The following is a 19,625-nucleotide window of genomic DNA, read 5'->3' as shown; positions in this document are numbered from 1 at the left end:
TTTTTCGAACATTGGTCATTTTTATAGAAAGGAGATGCAGATGCTTATATGTTTCTATGGGTTTCTTTGTTACCGTTTAATGATGTTTAAAGAGACTTATAGCCTATTTGGTCAGCTATATATGATTGTTTAGTAGTAACTTAATGATATGGCTTATTTAATAAGCTTTATATAAAAAATCAAGTTTTTTTTTTTTTTTCTAAACTTGTCTCTCTCAATTAAAATATATGCTCTTTTCATCCATAAAAAGAATTATTTCAAACAAAAACTTTCCCAATTTATATAGACAGATTAATTCACACATACAACACTCAATAGAAAACCAACAAATCAACTCTTAAGTTGCTACATCCTGAAATTGGGTATTTTTAGTCCATTCATTTTGAGAGCATCTCCGGTGATTATGTTAGTTTCTCTAAGATAAAATATCAAAAGTTAAAATCTTTAAAAAAATTATATTTAACTTCAATAGACATTCTATTTTAACCATTCTATCATTAACTCTATTATTGAAAAATTCAATACATTTAATAAAATATTGGTTTTCTCTCATAAATATGTGTTTTAGAGATTTCTCCAAATTTGGAGATTTCTACATTTTTCTTTTCTTTTCTCTATTTTAAGATACATTTATAGCACGTTGTTTGAGGAAAAAATATTCCCTAAATTTTCAAAATCCATCTTGGATATTTTAGTCCATTCACTATTAGAGAAATGTTGTTGGTTTTAGTGTTTTATGTTATGATACGGTGGATATTCTAGAAATCAAAATTTATAAAATTTATAAATTCGTATCATTGTACAAAATCCCGTGCAATATTCACTTTTATCGTATATTTTACAAAAAAAATGTACAAAATCCCACAAGAAGTTCCATAATATACATCTTTTAAGAAGCATAATCAAAATCTAGTTTACACGTTTAAGTTAAAATTTCGTTGTCATAATATGGATTTTATAAATTTGAGGGCTAAATTGTAATTTCATGAGAAGTCTAGAAACAGGCTTGTCAAACACAAGTTGATCCGATCTGATCCAACTTCCAAGTACGACAGGTCAAACCCAACATGTTCTTCAACCCAACTACGTGTTTGGCACATACTTCGACCCATTGCATCCGTGATATAAACTAGACTCGGTTTATTCAAATAGTTTTTATATTTAGTCATTGAATTTTGATGATCGGTAAAAAAAACACTTGAACTTCACAAAAAAAGAGAAAAATACAATCATAAATATTTTTCAAAATTAAAAAACTATTAAACTTTCTCATTTTGAATGATTAAGTATCTGAATTGTTTTTTTTAATGATTAAATACCGAATGATCTGAAAGGCAAACCTGAACCGCAAAAAAGTTGTTTGTGCAAAGCCCGAATGCCAGCAATCCGAAATCTGACTTTTGGAGGGAAATTTGGGTTTGGGTTAGGTTTGATTTTTGGCCATCCAACTCGTCCAACAACCCGATATATTTATTAGTATATCATTGGTGGTCGTACCCTTTTCTAATTTCTAAACCTATATCGAATCGATTGAATATATATTTCTTACGTACAACTATACTCAAACCCGGTGAATCCCAACCCGAAATCCTACGTATCTGAAGCAATCTGAAATCCGATCGGATTTTTGGTTTACCCGCCCAAATCTATCAGATGCACACCCTTGATCACTCTATTGTAGAGATCAATTTTGAAAACTTGAAAGCTTAAGGGTAAAAACTGGAAAAAGTTAAAAAGCTCAGGGTCAAAACTTATAATTCAAAAGTCAACAAGAAAAAAGTCGCCTCTGAAGTTGCGTCTTCGTATAAAATGTAAATCAATAAGTCGGGGAAGTAGAATCGGAATTCGGAGCACACGTTTCCGGTAACCCAAATTAGTATCTCCGGCGATATATTTTCCTCCGGCGATCGTTTCTTTTCCATCTAATCGCTAATTTTCTCTATCTCGGACGGATCTTTTGAGACGGATCCTTTTGTCGTCGAGAGGCGCAGAGAGTGATTATAGGAAGTAAGTGGTTAAATTGTATCTCATCGTATCGGAGCTTTTATCTGTTTGAGTTGTTTCACCATTATAATCAATTGGAAGAGCAACGGCCTCTGACAGATATGTTTAAGTTCTGGTAATAATTTTTGCCTTTCTTTCTTCTTCTTCTTCTTATAATTTAATTTGGTATGCATTAGGTTTTGTATCTTTTTATCGAATAATTGGTTTTAGGTTATTGTGTCTGATAACCTGAATTCGATGTCTGGTGTTGAAGACCATTCAGTTGAGAATTTTATCTGATTTTTGCTCCCATCGCAAATTCCAGACTATGTAATTGAAGTTCCTCAAGATACGCTTGTAGTGTAGTGCTCTTATTTACAAATCTTGTCCTTTAGATCCCAAATAAGAGTTTCTCTGCACAATATATGCAAAGATGGAAGATACGTTAGATGATGGTGATAAACTTGGGAGTTGGGACCGTGTCATTTTACAGTGATTTTTTGAGATTTTGAGGTGCAAATTCATAATTTGAAGTGGGTAATGCGGTTGTGGAATCTCTCTTGGGGCCATGATTTCTCTCATATGAAACTACGCCCTGATTGGCACTATTTTTGGACCAGTAATTCATTTGGTACATAATACATAAGCTGAAGCTGCTTTTAAGAATATCCATTGATTTTCCCTAGAGTGTGCTTTAGAATTATGCTCCACGCCATATTTTGGGTTGTAAACATCATCACTAGAATGGTTAACACCATGATTTCATGCTTTAACCTGAGCAACTGTAAGCATCATTGTGTTAAGAGTGCATTTTTGCTGCCTTGGCATTTATATAGTCGTCTATCTGTTCGATTATCTAGTAATGGTAATGAGAATTGGTTGGAGTATATACCCATAATGGCAATACAACATTCACCCCTATGTACCTTAGATAAATTTTTGTTTTTGTTGATGGCAATTGGTTCCTGAGTTGAACCCGAATGATGTCGAATCATCAACAGTTTGCATTTGTCTGTAAGTATTTGGTTCTTTTGGCTGTAAGCATCTTGGATATGAATGCAATTGTATTTTTCTTTTTATGAAGTATATGATATTTATATATGGCAAATACTCGACACACTCCATTGGTGAGGTTTGAACCCTTCACCTCTTGGGAGGCTGGGCTCTACCAGTAACCTGGATACATGGGGCCAATGACTTTGGTCATGCAACTGTATTTCGATCTGAAGTATCTAGTCATGTGTTCTGTATAACTTGGCTCCATGAAAATGAAATAATAAAAATTTGTGTTGTTGTTTGACTGTTTATAATCTTTAACTGAATGGTATTTTGGTCCATGCAAATCAAAGTAATAAATGCTGCTAACTTTCAGGGGTTCCCAAGAGCAACAAGTAGATCCAAGGCCACAGGAAATCACTACAAACTCATGGTATCCTCCGTCTGTTGTTAGCTCACCAAGTTCATCAAACCCTGCTACTCCTAATAGCAGCAACTCTGATACTCACACACAAAGGGTCGGAGATCGGTCTCACTTGTCCTCTCCTGTTTCTCCCACAGAGGCTGCAGGCATAATTGTATATCTAAAAGACAAAAGGTAACCTTACTTTCAAACAGGTTAATATTCATTAAGTATCTCTTTTATGATAGATTTTTTAAGTTTTAAACCCCAAAAGTCACTGGGAAACGATAGCATTGATGTAAATATTGTGTATTTAATTTCTTGTTTCAACTATTATTGTTCTTCATTTATTGATCCTAACACCATATGTCTTGAACTTGTTGCAAATTTTGTTAGTATGTCTTTATTGTATCTTGCATTATTTAATTGATGTAGTGTTGATGAGTTACGGAAGCTTTTATCCAACCAGGAGGCCTATCAACAATTCTTGCTTTCAATTGATCCTGTGAGAACGCAGAACAATGTAAGCAGCAAACTTTTATTGTTTAGACACAATCTGTTACTATCTTCAATGTTTTTCTTTAATCTTCAAAATGTTATTTATTCTTATATTTTCGTTTCTTTGTAAACCAGGTAAGAAATGAGCTGCGGAATGAAACAATGCAGCTCGCCAGTAAGTACTTTGTTTGATGTGTAGACTTTGTTCACATTTTTCCTAGTACACATTGCTCTGTTTAACCAGAAAAAAGTTGGGATGAAGGAATAATAAGAGAAAGAAGTAATGTGCAACAGTAGTTGCAATAATCTACTCCCTCCATCCCGTAACATTTGACCAAACAGTCATATTTGATTATTGACTTAATGTCTTAAGGGTGTGTTCGGTACACGGAATAGGACAGTACAAAAACCTTTGTCTCACGTTTGCTGCAACATCAGACTGGGACAGGAGAAGACTAGAGGTTGAATGGGACAAATATGCATTTTTTCTGTCCTACCAAAATAGGTGGAACAAAAATCATGGAGATGGGCAAGACTGGTAAATTACTAAACTACACATGTCAAAATAAAACCCTAAAACCTTCCACAATTCTTTCACCCGCCTACCTCATTCTCACCTGTTCAATCTTGTTCAGTCCCGTCCAATCCAGTTTCGTTGGCGTACCAAGTACACCCTAAATATCTTCAATAATGACAAAATTTGAGAAATCTTATGAACCCAAATCAATATGTTCAATTCTTTGTACGGCATTGACAATGGGTAGTCAAAAGATTCACCAGAAGGATCCGTCACAATTTTTTATGGATCCTAACACAAAATTGCAAAAAAGGAAAGTTTCATGGCACATAGGGGGTGAAGTTTTATGATATATGTTCGTTATGCAGGAGAAAACTTGGAAAAAGAACCCCAGATAACGGAATTGAGGAACCAGGTGAGGTTTTTCAGGTAGCGCAGATCTATAACAATCATCAAATTTATGGTCAAACTCATCATTTTTCCTTCACGTAGAAAAATTATGTGAGTTCATCACATTCTCTCTTTTCATTACTACACTGATGAGTTCGATGATCTCATTGGTTATTGCTATATATTTACCATAAATAAATGGCCACGATAAAAAGCCACAAATTTTTAGAAATGTGTAATTAGACTTTTAATCAACTAAATGATAATTTTACCCTGATAGAGGGAGTAATAGATTTCTCCATCTGGGTAGAATTGAAAAGTAAGCTTTTTACTTTTGGAACTGGAGATTTATTTTGGGACATAAGGGATAAAAAGTTTGGAGATTTATTTTGGGACATAAGGGATAAAAAGTTATGTATCTCAAAAGACTCGAGCTTTTTGCTTTTTGTTGTGGTACAGTGTATGATCATACGAACAACTGAGTTAGCATCTGCTGAAGAAAAGCTAAATGATCTCACTAAGCGAAAAGCCGAAATCCTTAAATATTACTCCCCGGGTTCCTTGCTACACAAGCTACAAGGTAAATATGCTCTTTTTGGAAGAGCTGAAAAACCACATTTTTTAAAGATTCTTGTTAATTTTTTATGCGTAAAACGTTCATGTGACACACAAATACATTATAGCATTCTGGCATGACAAATAAGCAAATTTAGCATCAGAATGTTTTTGAAATATTGAAGCATTGTGAAATTGGATAATTTGCTTCTATTTGTAGACTGAAATTCATATAGAAACCATCTGAAAGTTAGAAACCGTGAAAACCAGTTCCATATATTGTTTCATAGATTAACACATATGAAAACCAAACCTGTGAAAATCAGCCAAAACCATCCAATGAGTTTGATCTTAAGCTATGATTAATATTGTTTCATATGTTTTGTTCTTGTGTATGAGTGTGAGTTTCATATATAACGCATTTTTATGCTTTTCCCACACATAAAACATTCAGTGACGTTTAATCTATGAAACAATGTATGAACAATGCATGTTCACATGTATTTATGAAACAACAAATGCAAACAGGCTTTTAGACGGTTTCTATATGGTTTGTCTCTTCTGTTTGTATTGCCGTTGCTTACTTATATCCAGATTTCCAAAATTTAAGCTTACCTTTTCTCTCTTCCACGTACTTTTCACAAGTTGAGGGTCTTCACATAAATATCTGCTATACTCTGAGGTAGAGGTCAGGTCTGCATACATCTTCCTCACCCAGACCCCACCTCCGGGGGGGAATATACTTGCTTGTTTGGTTTGGTTTAATTCAATTGCCTAATTGGATAATTGTGTGATATTAACAAATTGGATGATAGTATGGTTGCAATCTTGTATAATTAATGTTTTAATATCTATTTCAGAGTGTATGGATAAAACGGACAAGGAATCCGAAGCGCTCCATGAGCAGCTTCTCGGAAAGGAGATTGATCTTGCAACATTCGTTCAGAAGTACAAACAGTTACGCAATGTTTACCACAAACGCTCTCTCACCTACCTTGCAGCCAAGACTTCTTTGGGTGGATGATCATTTTTGTCAAGCCATAATCAAGTTTTCGAATGGCTTTGTATCGCGAAAGTGGAACTTGTGTAAGATTTGAACTTAAAAGTACCATGTTAGTTCTTGAACTAAACTTGATTTTGACTTATAGCTAAATAATATGTTTGACCCGTGTTGGTGATCTTAATGTCATCAATCATTTTAGTGTGATTGTGATTTACGTCAGATCGATCTGATGATAAGGCAAACAAAAAAGAGTTAGGAAATGCGGAATACAAACTCATAAATGTTGCCTCTATCAGCTTAGATTGTCATAAGGAGAGGGTCAATGGGGCCACACCCCCTCTTGCTGGGTCCAAGGGCAGAGCCCCTAGCGGTAGTCCCACTGGTGGCGCACAAAACCTTTACGAATTTTAAGGAGAGTCTTACTTAGGAACTTTTAGTTTCAGGATGATCTGGTCGAATTTCGGAAGGTAGAAAATCTTCTTGAAATTGTTCCGGAACTTTGTTAAATTTTCGGGAAGTATAGTTCATTGGCATTTGAGCTTTTGCTCAAGTTCTTAAGGGTCGAGGATCATGGCCTTTTTTTATCGGATCCTTAGGCCTCTGCCTCGGGCCTCTGGTACGTGGCACTTATACGTGTTTACGCTCTTATAGGTTCCACCACTTGTTAATAAGATGTGGTGTTTAAGTATGAAAAAGAACTGTTTATTATTGTAAACTGGATAATATCTATATGTGTAAGCATAATCACACGATATTAAGAAATTATTACCAACAAATTAAAAGAATATACATAAAATGCTAATTAAAACTTATCAAAAATAATATTTAATTAAAAAAAATCAAAGTACAAAGTGTTGATAGTTTTTCAAGAGTACAAAGTTTTGAGCTCTTGAGACTTATAAATCTTATTGCCATGGAATAATTCTTAAACCTTCTGTTTTTTCAGGTTCCAAATTTTCGTTTTTGTTTCAGGTAAATAAAAGGACTGTAAGGGGTTTTAAGCTTATATCACAGGAAAAAAAGATTAGAAACAAACAGTGTTGAGCATCCACAGTGATGGAAGCTATAAGAGCATCATTTTTCATATTTTTTATTGTCACATCAACAAAATAAGAACCTCAATAAAACTCCACAACTGAAAATTTTACAAAAACCTCACTTTCCATTTTTTTTAAATGTAACTTTATTCATAGATTATTATATGTAATTATTTTTAAAAAATCAAATATAATATATTAATTTTCACTTTCTATATTAATTTTAATTCGTTAATATCAAGAACGATGATTGAAAATTCATTGTTCTCGGAGAATATGTGGGATATGGAGAATTTGGATATAAAAGAGCCTTTTTGATTCTCTAAGTTTTGCTTCTTTTTTTTTGAAAGAGACGTGTGAAGAATGAGTCATATGAAGTCATCTATACATAAGAGACATTTTACTATATTTTTTAAATATAAAAATGATATTATACCATTATTAATTTATGTTTTATAAATTAACTTTAATTTATAGATATAAGTATTTGAAAATTAATCTAAACATAATAATATAACAAAATAATTAATAATTAAACTTATTTAAACAAAATTAAAAACATGTATAAAACAAGAAAAGAAAAATAATAACAAAAATAATAAATACATTTTGTGATTATTGTTCAAACAGTTAAATTAATAAGAATTTATGATTTAACAAGAACTTTTATAAATTTATTATTTATAAATTTTGTTACACAAAAATTATTTAAATCTATAAAATTCAAAATACAGTAAATTACATTTCTCGTCCCTATGCTTTGTTAGAAATTGCAATCTTTGTCCTTGTGGTTTAAAGATTACAGGTTTCATCCTTATGGTTGATAGTTTATTGTTATTTTTCGTAATGGATTATGCTTCATGTTTTATAATTTATTATCGTTTCGGTCTCTGTAAATTACAACTCTTTTACTTGCCCTTACTTTTAGAGGTATGAATTAATTCAGTGACGAAATTAACAATGAATTACAAACTGTAGAAACGGAAATTATAATCGACAACAATCCGAAAGTCAAAAGTACTTTGAGGTCTCAGGTTCAAATCCAATGGGGAATAAAAATCTTCTTGTCGTCATAAAGGTTCAAATACGATGACTCCGGGCTATCTGCAAAGCAGGTGGTTGCCTTGTGATTAGTCGGCTCGCATAGCTGGTTGGATATCCTGGTTAATAAAAAATAATAATAATAATCGTAATCATTAACAGGGACTAAAATCGTAATTTGGTATGGAATGGAAGAGAGAGATCAGAAATGGAAATACCGGCTGCACCTCGGCCGTTACCCATCGTCTGTCCCCAAAAAATGGCTGATCAAACTTATCGGGAATCTGTAATGGAGACGCCTAAACAGCATCACAATATATGCAAATCATGAAATCTTTTCAACTTAAAACCAAAATCACGATAAAATTTACCTGCAATTGGATAATCCCTGCAAAATTTCCTTCCAAATTCATACCCATATCTCAGGAACACGATCAATCTCTCCCTCACATCCTGCAGACCTGTAAGCACCTGAAATTTCGAGTTTTATGTTATGATTTTATGAATTTTGCATACACATTTCATGTGAATGGTGTTTGTTCCTCCTGAAGGTTTCATTTGATCGGTTTCGGTTACGCCAACAGGATGTGTTTAGGGTTTTTAATTATACGTGATATGTACTCTCTTGTAAAATGCTTGGTTGTTTACTTTATTTGGGATGATGTGATTGTATTTCTTCTTCTTTAATTACTATGATTGGAAGTTATACCTTGAATTATTGTAAACGTGCTTCTATTGTGGCGTGAATGCTATTGAGGTTTTTCTCAATGTGGATTATAGGTTTTGGAATTGGATGTCAAGGATTTCGTCCTTAGAATTGACATGGCTCTTATTCGCTTATGCAAGAAGTAACTGCATTATAACATGCAAGCATGCAACTACAAGTACAATGATGTTGCTGTTGATTTTGAGGGGGGGAAATGTGAACATTATCTGGTTGCTTTCAACAGTAAATGTTTAACTCTTCTTTACTTTAGCAAGTCTTTTTCTTTGTATTTAAGTGCAAAGTAGGTTAAATTTTAAGGCAGTAAGATTTCAATTTTGGTTATAGTGGAAGTGATCTACTTAAGTTGATTTCAGCACTCGGGCCTATTAAAATACTCCCCCATTTAATTTCCCATTATCTCTAGGAGTGAAATGTAATACTTTCATCTTTAAATTATATTAATTTGTTCTGTTATGATAATAGTTCAATACCTTCGGGTTCTTCAGTTTCTAACACTGCAAACTGAGAGCCCTTGTTATTGCTTATTGCATGCATATCGATATATGATAACTACTAGGAAAAACGAGGTTGGACGTGCAAAAATTGATCCATGCTAATTTTAACATGTGGAAGTGTTAGAGATTATTTTGAAAGTAAAAACAGGACAATTATTTTTGCAAGTTTTTTTCTGCTTCCACCTGTCCTGGGTTTCATGAATTTGATTCAAATGCACCAATGCATATTAGAGGCACACTACTTGGCGCATGGTGTGGGGCTTTCTGCAACTAAGGTGGGTGACTTGAGGCAAAGCCGAAAGCATGCTTTGGGGTGTAGTAGAAAGGTCCGAGGTGAGGGCGAGGCAAGTCTGGGCCAACTATGCATGTAGGCTGTGAAAATAGATGTTTGTTTTCTTCATTCTTCTTTTTATCATTGAACTTCTTTGCTTATTACGATTGACCAACTATGTTACTTCATATCATTCGAGTTGAAGGGAAACCTTCTTCTGCTCAAGCATGCCCCCATTGGTCTTGCCCATGTTCCTGGATAATGAGGCAATCAAATGTTATGTGCTTTTCGACAATCCTGACTTTTCAAATGTTCTTTTATTGCAAGAATATTATGTACAGCAAGTGGAAATATTCAGTTTCTGTTATGGATCGCCTCTCTTTCTTAAAATCAGAATGTTTCCTAACTATGTTTTTTCAGGTATTTCTATACCTGGTAACACTGTTTCACACCCTTATATCCTGGAGGTTGCTGTATGTTCGTTAGAAACTGTTCATGCAATTGGTTTTGCCTTTGATTTTAAATTTCGGCTTTCTTTTGCACAAATGAAAAACATACACCGAGGGTAAGTATAGATATTTGTGCTAAATTTTCGATCAAATCTTGTTGGTTTGTTTATGCTTGTACTTTGAAGCATGAGTTCTGTTTGTTAGATCCTGCTTAGTAAATATTCAATTAATTTTTATACAGCAGGGTTGTAAAGAAGCCAAACAATGGTGCAAGAGTTATTATAACTGCAATTGCAGGAGTAGTCTTCGGATACTTAATTGGGGTTAATTTTCCATATGTTGCTCCTACCAAGGTGGGTTATTTTCAGATTTTCTATATGATTGTACAAGAACATCATCATCCATTTGATTTGCTTCTATATCTTGCAGATCACCTTACCTTCATGCATTCATTCGTCGTCTGAAGAAACAATGACCATAGATCAGTCAAAGGCTTTTGAGTTTAATTCCCCTGAATTTCTTGGCTCGGTTAATACACGTGCAACACCTCAGGTATATTTTTCTCTGGATATATGGCACCTAACTTCGCCTAAGTTGCTTGTTGAAACTAGCAGAATCATCTCTTACAATGCTCATTTTTTGCCAGCAAATGAACATTATGTCTACCACCATTACATTTTCTGACCTCTCACCCTCTCTTACTCCTCCTCTCGCTGTTTAATTATTTACATGGATGTAGATAAGTGAGTAAAAGTTACTTAGAAAACAGATATGTTCTAGATATTCAAATCTCAGCTGTTATGGAGGATGGGAATTTCTTTTTGATAATCAACTGTTTGGACTTTGGAGTTTCTTCTGAGTTTATGAACAATTCTTTGTCAAGAACCGGTTTATCTGTCATGATTCTTGGAACAAGCATTTCTTCTTTAACTAGCACACATGAATAATCCATTGACCTTTGCATCAACAATCTATAAGCATAAGTTTTCATAACAAATCACAGATGTGTAGCTTTTTCTTGTTTCATTTTTTTTTCCCGGGAGTCATTTCTTTAAATTAACAGTTTTTTTGGTTATGGTTAATGATGTTATGCCTGTATTTTTGTGATAGATGAAATAGTTTTCTTTCTATTAGTGCCTTGCTAGTCTTCAAATATGATTTTACAAATGTTCTATTTATTTTTCTTTGTTTTTCCTATGCACGATGTTTCATGATATATCTGGATTTTGGTTGTGCTACAGTTTGCATGATGAATACATAACTCATCATTGTTCTGGTTCCAGATTTATGTTCCAACAAATCCCCGTGGTGCGGAGCCATTACCTCCAGGAATTGTAGTCCCAGAAACAGACTTATATTTGCGCAGATTATGGGGCGATCCTAGTGAGGTATGGAATTGATATGTTTAATCACGAACAATACTTTTCTTTGGTTATTTAGCCAAAATGGATCTTTTTTGGACCGATCTTGGCACATTTATTGGGACATTTTTTATTGGTCATTATTACTCCTCATAGCATGCCAAGTTGCTTATTAATCTTTAAGACGGAGTTATGATAGTTTACCATTTTCTGCAGTTGAGAGTCCATTTCGTAGACTTTTACATGCCCCTCTCCTTGTGCTTGATTCCCTTTACTGTGCACACGCTTAACTTGTTCAAGTACATTCTGCATGAGAGTTATCATTTTGACTTAAAATTTGCCAATAGTTGTTTTCTGTGTGTGCAGATAAGATTTTTGATACTTTATATAGAAAAGAATAAATATATGACAAGATTTTATCTCTAGTTTGGCACTTATCAAATGGGCCGTGCCAATTTGATTGGTAGGTAACTGCTGCTGACTTATAATGCATGGATTTTTCAGGATTTGAAAAAGAAGCCAAAATACTTGGTAGCTTTCACAGTTGGTTGGGGTCAGAGAGAGATGATTGATGCATCAGTAAAAAAGGTTTTACAAGATGGTCACATTAATGTTTATATGATTTGATGGCTTAATGCTAATATTAGAATACTGAGGTGTAGTCATGACCTTTTTAGTTTTCTGAGGATTTCCAAATCTTGCTTTTTCACTACGATGGTCGAACAACAGAATGGGATCGTTATGAGTGGTCAAAGCAGGCAATTCATGTCAGTGTAAAGAGACAAACTAAATGGTATATTTGAGGTTCCAGCCTCACTACAAACTCTATTACATTTCCCATGTTTACTGCATCAATTTTTCATTTGAATTTTTTTTACTTTTCTTATAGGTGGTATGCAAAGAGGTTTATGCATCCAGATGTTGTGGCGCCTTATGAATATATTTTCGTTTGGGATGAAGATCTTGGGGTGGAACACTTTAATGCGGATAGGTTTTTTTCTTCTTTATTTTTGGTTTATGAATCATGCTTATAGCAAGCTCTAAGTTGCAGATATATACACAGAAGTAAATTTGCTTATGCATGCTATTCCAGGTATATTTATTTAGTAAAGAAACATGGTTTGGCGATTTCTCAGCCTGGCCTTGAACCCAATAATGGATTAACATGGCAAATGACAAAGAGAAGAGGTGATAAAGAAGTTCACAAGTATGTTATTATTTTTTTATTTCATTTTCTTATTTACTATATTAATGTTGTTATAATGCATTTTTGAAGAAGCTTTTAAATCCGCACTTGTGTTTATAAATGTCTGGATCTGTAACAGGGATACGGAAGAGAAACCTGGATGGTGCAGTGATCCCCATTTACCTCCATGTGCAGCGTAATCTCTCTCTCTCTCTCTCTGATCTAACTTTTCCAGCTCGAAGACCTAACATGGTTTTAAAAACATCGATGCCTCACTGGCATGTTTGTGAAAGTAGTGACCCATTTGATTACATCCTGAAATAATTCACTATGGTAAAAAAGCATAGTTGCTATTAATAGTTCTACATACACAAAGTTTCAATTCACATTGTATGTTACATGCCTATCAGATATATGTCCAAGGCAGTGTATTAGTTATAAGACGAAGGATCATTTGAGAATAGTAGTTAAGGTGAGAAGCATAAGAACGTATTTGGACCCTTGACCACTTTTAATCTCACCCCCACCCTATGAACTGCGCTTCTCATGGGAATTGATCCGGTGTGTCTCGGTGCACACGATTCGTGTTGGTCTTCAATTAGGATTGATCCAAGTGTGTAGATTCCTTCTCACCCTTCTCATCATAACTTCCATTCTCATCGGAACCCACCCTTAGTTATAATGCATTTCACTTGAGAGTACTAATTTCGCTGCTTTTTCCAGCTTTGTAGAGATTATGGCTCCTGTGTTCTCACGGGAAGCTTGGCGGTGCATGTGGTATATGATTCAGGTAAAGATATCTATCAATAATTTATTGTCAGACATCCATCATACATGTATAAGTTATATACATCAGAAATTTTTAAATAAGCTCTGTGTTTTAGTCTAGTGCAGTACATTCTGTCCATGGGTTCATTTGCTAACAATAATGCTAATTTTGGCTTTATTATGCACATGAAGAATGATTTGGTGCATGGATGGGGTTTGGATTTTGCTCTTAGAAGATGTGTAGAGGTATGTACTTTTTTTCCCTTACCATGTCTTTTCTTTTTCATGTAATCATGTATAATTCCACCCTGTTGAGCTATTGTTCATTATTACATTCTATCATATCTTCTTAGTAAGTTATACAACTCTTACGCAATTAGCTATGCAAGTAGTTATAATTATTTAAATGAACATGCTAGTTTTCTATATCCAAATTAAATGGTTGGCCACACGCAGAGACATTGTTTATATGTGAATCAATTGGATTTCTTGAATCTTGATGGCATACCTAACGAAATAAGGGACCTTATTCGGGTATGAAGAGAGTGAAACTTGTACAAAGAACCTTTTAATATGGAAATGACACATGCTTTGTAACAAACTCAAATTAGAAGACTGCAATAACATGAAAGAAGAAATGTCAAGATGTTAGATTTTTTTTAGTCTACAAACTATTTTGCTGATGTTTTGGCATGTCGATCCATTCTAATAATCTGTTATGGAAGTTTGTTGGTCTTAATCTGGAGCAAGTGGTAGTGATTTTCTAGTCTTGCTAGAAGAAAGAAAATGGAAGGTTCATGTTGCTAGAAGAAAGAAAATGGAAGGTTCATGTATAGTGATAAGTTAAGCTTTTTCAGATTGATCTCTTGGGTTGGGTGCTCTATCCTAGCTCTACACATGGGAAAAATTTTGTAACTCCAAACATAATAGTATCTATCCTTAATCTCTGTAATGTGGAATCATATCATCGACAACTAAACCTATTACACTACACAAATAGTTTCCTACTCCTAGGCATATGGAACGGACACATAACAAGTATGACAAAAATAACATCCATTAGCAAACAATTGACCTGCTATATTACAAAGGAGCTTACTGCTTTCCACATATATGGTTAAATATCTTTAGAGGCTGTTTGATTGGTTTTCCATCAAGTCCTGTGTAGATTAATCTGTCTGTATAGATTGGGAAGGCTTATGTTTAAGAGGGTTTATAATTGGGAGGGACAAGTTTGGAAAAAACTTGGCTTCCTGTATAAAGCTCCTCTTAGAAGCTTACTTGATAAGCCACTTTCTGTATCATTAATGCACTACCAAACAGTCATGTATAGCTGACCGAATAAGCTATGAGTCTTAGTAAGCTCATTAAGCTGCTAACAAGCAGGCCCTTAGTGTAGTAAGTCTCATTGTCATCTGATCAATACTTGAAATATGACTTGTTTCTTCTCACAGCCTGCACATGAGAAAATTGGTGTGGTAGATTCACAGTGGATCGTTCATCAAGTCATTCCTACACTTGGGAGTCAGGTGAGTCATTGTAACTTGTATATGTTGTTCATTGTTGCTTGTATGAAGTTAGGTTCACATTGTTCATCAAGTCATTCCTACACTTGGGAGTCAGGTGAGTCCTCGTAACTTGTATATATTCTTCATTGTTGCTCGTATGAAGTTAGGTTCACGTGAAAAATGGGAATCAACAAAGAACCCTTCAATCAAGACACCAAATGTGCTTTTCATACTATTTCTGTCTTCAATGAAGCAGCTGTAATGAATAGTAAAACACCAAATTTAGTAATAACACTATTCTTTTACACTCTATTTGGTGTTATTGTTCAAAGTTGCAAATTGGCCCTTCAGATTTGAGATACATGTATTGTTACTTAATTTTGTTGTATGTGGGTATAATTTGTAACTTTAATAAGTGCAGGCGTGTTATCGAAAATGTATAGTCATAATTAAATAAGAATACACTGTGAATATTCTATTTTGGTGTAATGGGTGGGTGAAAAATTGGTGGTTACACCAACATATAGTAATGGGTTCGAGATGGCCTAAGAATATGGGCTGGTAAAGTGTCCAACCATTCTTGCTCAAGTGATTGGATGAACTAGGTCCCGAGTTTTGATTTTGCGCTTCTATATTACCCTCTGGATTGTCAGCAAAGTTTTTGAGCTAACTTTATCTGTTCATTTCACACACCCAAAGTCGGGGTCTTCACAAAAATAAATATGCTATTCTTTTGGATAGAGGTTAGGTCACATACATCACACCCCCAACCCCCACCCCACCTCCAGTTGGGACATACTAAGCTTCTTTGGTTTGGTTTGTATTACGGGGGTCTTCACAAAAAAAAAAAAAAAAAAAAAAAAAAAAAAAAAAAAGAGCCACTCTACTCTTTGGGGTAAAAGCCAAGTCTAAGTGCATCCCATCCCCACCCCACCTCCGGTTGGGACATACCGGGCTTATTTGGTTTGGTTTATATCACCCGCCGGATCAATAAGGGTGTGTCTATGGAACAAACAAAAGTTCCACCTTTTTGGATGTGGTTTCTTAGGTCTTTATAAGAAAGAAAAAGTAGTTCGTAACCCGATGGTTTGTGTATTGATTCAGGGTAATGTTATGAATGGGAAGTATGGATGGCTAGCGGTAAGTGTATTTTATGTCTTAAGCTGGCAAAAGATACACACACCCAAGGTCGTGAGATTATACTTACGAGTATGTTTCTTCATTTCCATACAATCATAGGTAAAAGATAGGTGCAAAACCGAGTGGCTCCTATTCCAAGATCGGCTTGCGAATGCAGAGAAAGCTTACTTTAAGAAGACAGGGAGAAGGCTAAACTAACTAACGTGGTCCCACATAATTGGTGGGTAAGGAGGTGGGCATTCTTGCAAATTGATATAGTTTACACAGTTTCGTTACATTTCTATGTCATCGATTAACCCCGGATTTGGCGTCTATCCACATTTGAGAGATGGTTCAAAGCTCGGATCTCCCACAGGTGGCTTTTCTGTGTGTGATCGGTTCCATATGCATATATATTTTGTAATATATATATATCTATATAGTCATTATATAGTGTATAATAGGTCAGGAAAGATTGCCGGTTTTTTGTGCATAGTTACATATACAAACACTAAACCGTTAGATGTAGCGAAAATATTGTATTTTGTTTGTTGTGTGGTATTCATACATGAATCATATTCTCTATATGTTGTATTGGTGCCTATTCACCGTCTTTTATGCACATGTGCATATGCAACCATTGTTGTTGGAAGAAATGCATTTGGAAAGAATAACAGTTGCTTTTTACTTTATCGGTTAACAATTTACCGTTGGATTGCTTTTTGGATCCTCGTCTTGATCGATCAAACCGCTCGCTGGCATGCTTGTTTGAGTAGAACTCTTGAGTAGCATCTCAAAGGGAACTCTTTTATCAGGTGGTGGACATTCTTGGCAGATATAGGCTCGTGGGGTTCAACTATAGGTACTACCTACCTGCCCCTAGTACATGCAATTTACCTTCTCATGATGGTCGTTGGAACCGGTCAGGTGAGTTGCTCTAGAGTAGAGATGCATAAAGTCTGGGCCTTTCAGCTCCGTTTTTTATATAAAAATGGGGATTTTCATAATTGGACCGGACTTTTTGCGTGAAAATGGGGGTCCCGTTTGGGTTCCTTTCGTGCTTTTGGAAGAAATTTTTTTAGCGTAATCTGGCTTTTAGTCTTACGATTGTCTGGGCTTCGGTGTTGCTAGTCATGGGCTTTTTCGAGCCAGGGTTTGAGTTTTTTGTGCATATCTACTCTAAAAGGTGGTGTTGTACCCTTTTAACATAATTTTTTAGATTAACTGGGTTTTCAAAATGAGCGTGAATTGTTAACTGAGTCACCCGTTAGACTTGTCTCCAAAATAGAAGACATACAATCGAACAAACACCCTTAATAATTCGGAAGGCGTATCGAGAAAAACTTGTCCCTCAAATTCAAAATCAACCAACAAAAAAAAAAATAACTATTGATAACGATATTTTAACACTAGAAAAATACTAAACAACTATTGTTTTATCAAATACATCGAAACAATAGAAATATAGATAAAAGTCCGATAAAGACCTTATGGGGTTAGCTCAGCTGACAATAAAACTTGGGTAATTGAGGATTCTTCTCATTTGTCATAGGTTCGAATCCTACAATGCCACTTAGGATTTTCATGGCTATTCTCCAGACTCTAGAGCCTCGGGGTTTTTTTTTTTTTAATTAACCTGGATATCCAACCCATTATGCGAGCCGACTAATTCCAGGACGACCACATGTTTTGCAGATAGCCCGGAGTCACCGCATTTGAACCTCCGTGGCCACAAGAAGATTTTTATTTCTCTTTGGATTTGAACCTGAGACATTCTGGTACTTTTGAGCCTCAGAATTTTCCTGACTGTTCTCCGGCCTGATTAATAAAAAAAAGTCTGATAAATATGATGTGTCTTTTGATTCAAAATCTTGACATAACGTATTCCAACTTAGTATGTCGTGCTCATGAAAATAGATGACGTAAACGAAACAATTTGGATATAAAATTATAAATTGTGAATTTGAAGGAAAGGAAGCATCCTAAGACACTCCATGGTTTTAAATTATTTTCTTTTCTTTTATTATTAATTTAATACTTTAATTATTTACATGAAATTTTATTTTAAAACTGATTTGGTCTTTTCTTCTATTTTAATTCCTTGTTTTTAGTTTAAAATTTTATTGTTTAAAAAATTAACTGTAGTTTTTTTTATTAATTTGGATATTCAACCCGTTATGTCAGCCGATTAATCTCAGGACGACCATCTGTTTTGCTGGTTGCTCAGAGTCACCACATTTGAACTTCCGTGACCACAAGAAGATTGTTACTCCTCCTTGAATTTGAACATGTGACCTCCACACACTTTTGACCTTTGGATTTTACACCACCCTTGTGGTTTTAGGATCATCTATTAAACAAAATGTTTAGAATCGAATTATATTAGGTGCCATAGATGCACAAGGACCGGTCCTAACCGATTTGGTACTCATGGACCCTATGGTGCATAAAAAATCTAGTATTTGGTCCCAAATCTAGGACCAATCCGGGTCCAACAGTTCAACATGTTATATACTGGTTTAAATTTTGTTTTCTTCGGTGTTCAAAAAGGTGTTCTTGACGGATATGACATAGATGTGTCGTTATTACGATAAGATCTATAGCGTTTATGTAAGGTATGACTCACACACGACAAAGTGTTTTTTTAACAAGCCGTGACTTTTTCAAAAAAATATTTCTTTATAGTTTTTTTTTTTAGCTTTCGTGTTGTTACATCTTAACTATAGACTTTACACTTTTTATAAAATTATCCAATAACATTACTCACAGTTTCACGATTTCATACACGTCATGGACTCACGATTAAAACGAAGTTGTAAAATTATCCTTTTAAGTTCTATTTTGAAAATTGAATCAAATACCATTTTTATAATAATAATAATCAATAAGAATTTTCTTCTAATATAAATGTAAATTTATTAGTATCATTATCAAATCGAATAATATATAGAAAACATACATGTATAGCCAAAGGTTCATTTTGAGAAGTGATACGTATTTAAGAAGTAAAGAAATGATCATAACTCTTCATCTTGATATTTGCGGCTTTGACTGGTCAAGATTTGCGACATGGTGCAACTATTCAAAAAATAGAGAGGTAGTTCCGTAACTTTTACAAATAGGCGGCAAAACAAGTGAAACAATACATTTAATGCTAGCTTTAGATGGAAAAAATAATGTGAAACAATACCTTAAGATAAAAGTTCTCGCGATTATCATAATATATGGTGTCCTTATTTGATTACGCATATATATAGAGAGAGAGAGATGAGCGATTAAATGAAAACCACTCTAATTTGTAAAAACCGTAAAAACTACT

The 19,625-nt window shown here is 34.4% G+C and overlaps 2 protein-coding genes across 3 annotated transcripts; both read left to right on the top strand.

Annotated features, from left to right (window-relative positions):
- The first annotated feature begins 1,834 nt into the window (after window positions 1–1,834).
- On the top strand, window positions 1,835–6,535 carry LOC112519471 (vacuolar protein-sorting-associated protein 37 homolog 1-like). Of its 2 annotated transcripts, XM_025127611.1 has the most exons (7): window positions 1,835–2,119; window positions 3,356–3,577; window positions 3,818–3,905; window positions 4,016–4,055; window positions 4,766–4,812; window positions 5,247–5,367; window positions 6,203–6,535. In XM_025127611.1, the coding sequence occupies exons 1-7, from the start codon at window positions 2,106–2,108 to the stop codon at window positions 6,364–6,366; spliced, it is 696 nt and encodes a 231-aa protein (XP_024983379.1). In that variant the 5' UTR covers window positions 1,835–2,105; the 3' UTR covers window positions 6,367–6,535. The 2 variants fall into 2 exon arrangements, with proteins under 2 accessions (XP_024983379.1, XP_024983378.1); XM_025127610.1 differs by lacking the exon at window positions 1,835–2,119 and having other exon boundaries at window positions 3,324–3,577.
- Window positions 6,536–9,856: 3,321 nt separating this feature from the next.
- On the top strand, window positions 9,857–16,525 carry LOC112520138. Its single transcript, XM_025128438.1, has 16 exons — window positions 9,857–9,977; window positions 10,336–10,480; window positions 10,609–10,717; window positions 10,794–10,916; window positions 11,648–11,752; window positions 12,230–12,313; window positions 12,403–12,518; window positions 12,615–12,716; window positions 12,819–12,932; window positions 13,051–13,107; window positions 13,635–13,701; window positions 13,872–13,925; window positions 15,134–15,208; window positions 15,261–15,302; window positions 16,292–16,327; window positions 16,427–16,525. The coding sequence occupies exons 1-16, from the start codon at window positions 9,857–9,859 to the stop codon at window positions 16,523–16,525; spliced, it is 1,449 nt and encodes a 482-aa protein (XP_024984206.1).
- Window positions 16,526–19,625: the final 3,100 nt, after the last annotated feature.

The sequence above is a fragment of the Cynara cardunculus genome (assembly GCF_001531365.2).
Source record: "Cynara cardunculus var. scolymus isolate 2C chromosome LG 10, CcrdV1, whole genome shotgun sequence".
In the NCBI taxonomy this organism is placed as follows: domain Eukaryota; kingdom Viridiplantae; phylum Streptophyta; class Magnoliopsida; order Asterales; family Asteraceae; genus Cynara; species Cynara cardunculus.
This window is presented reverse-complemented; position numbering and strand designations above follow the sequence as displayed.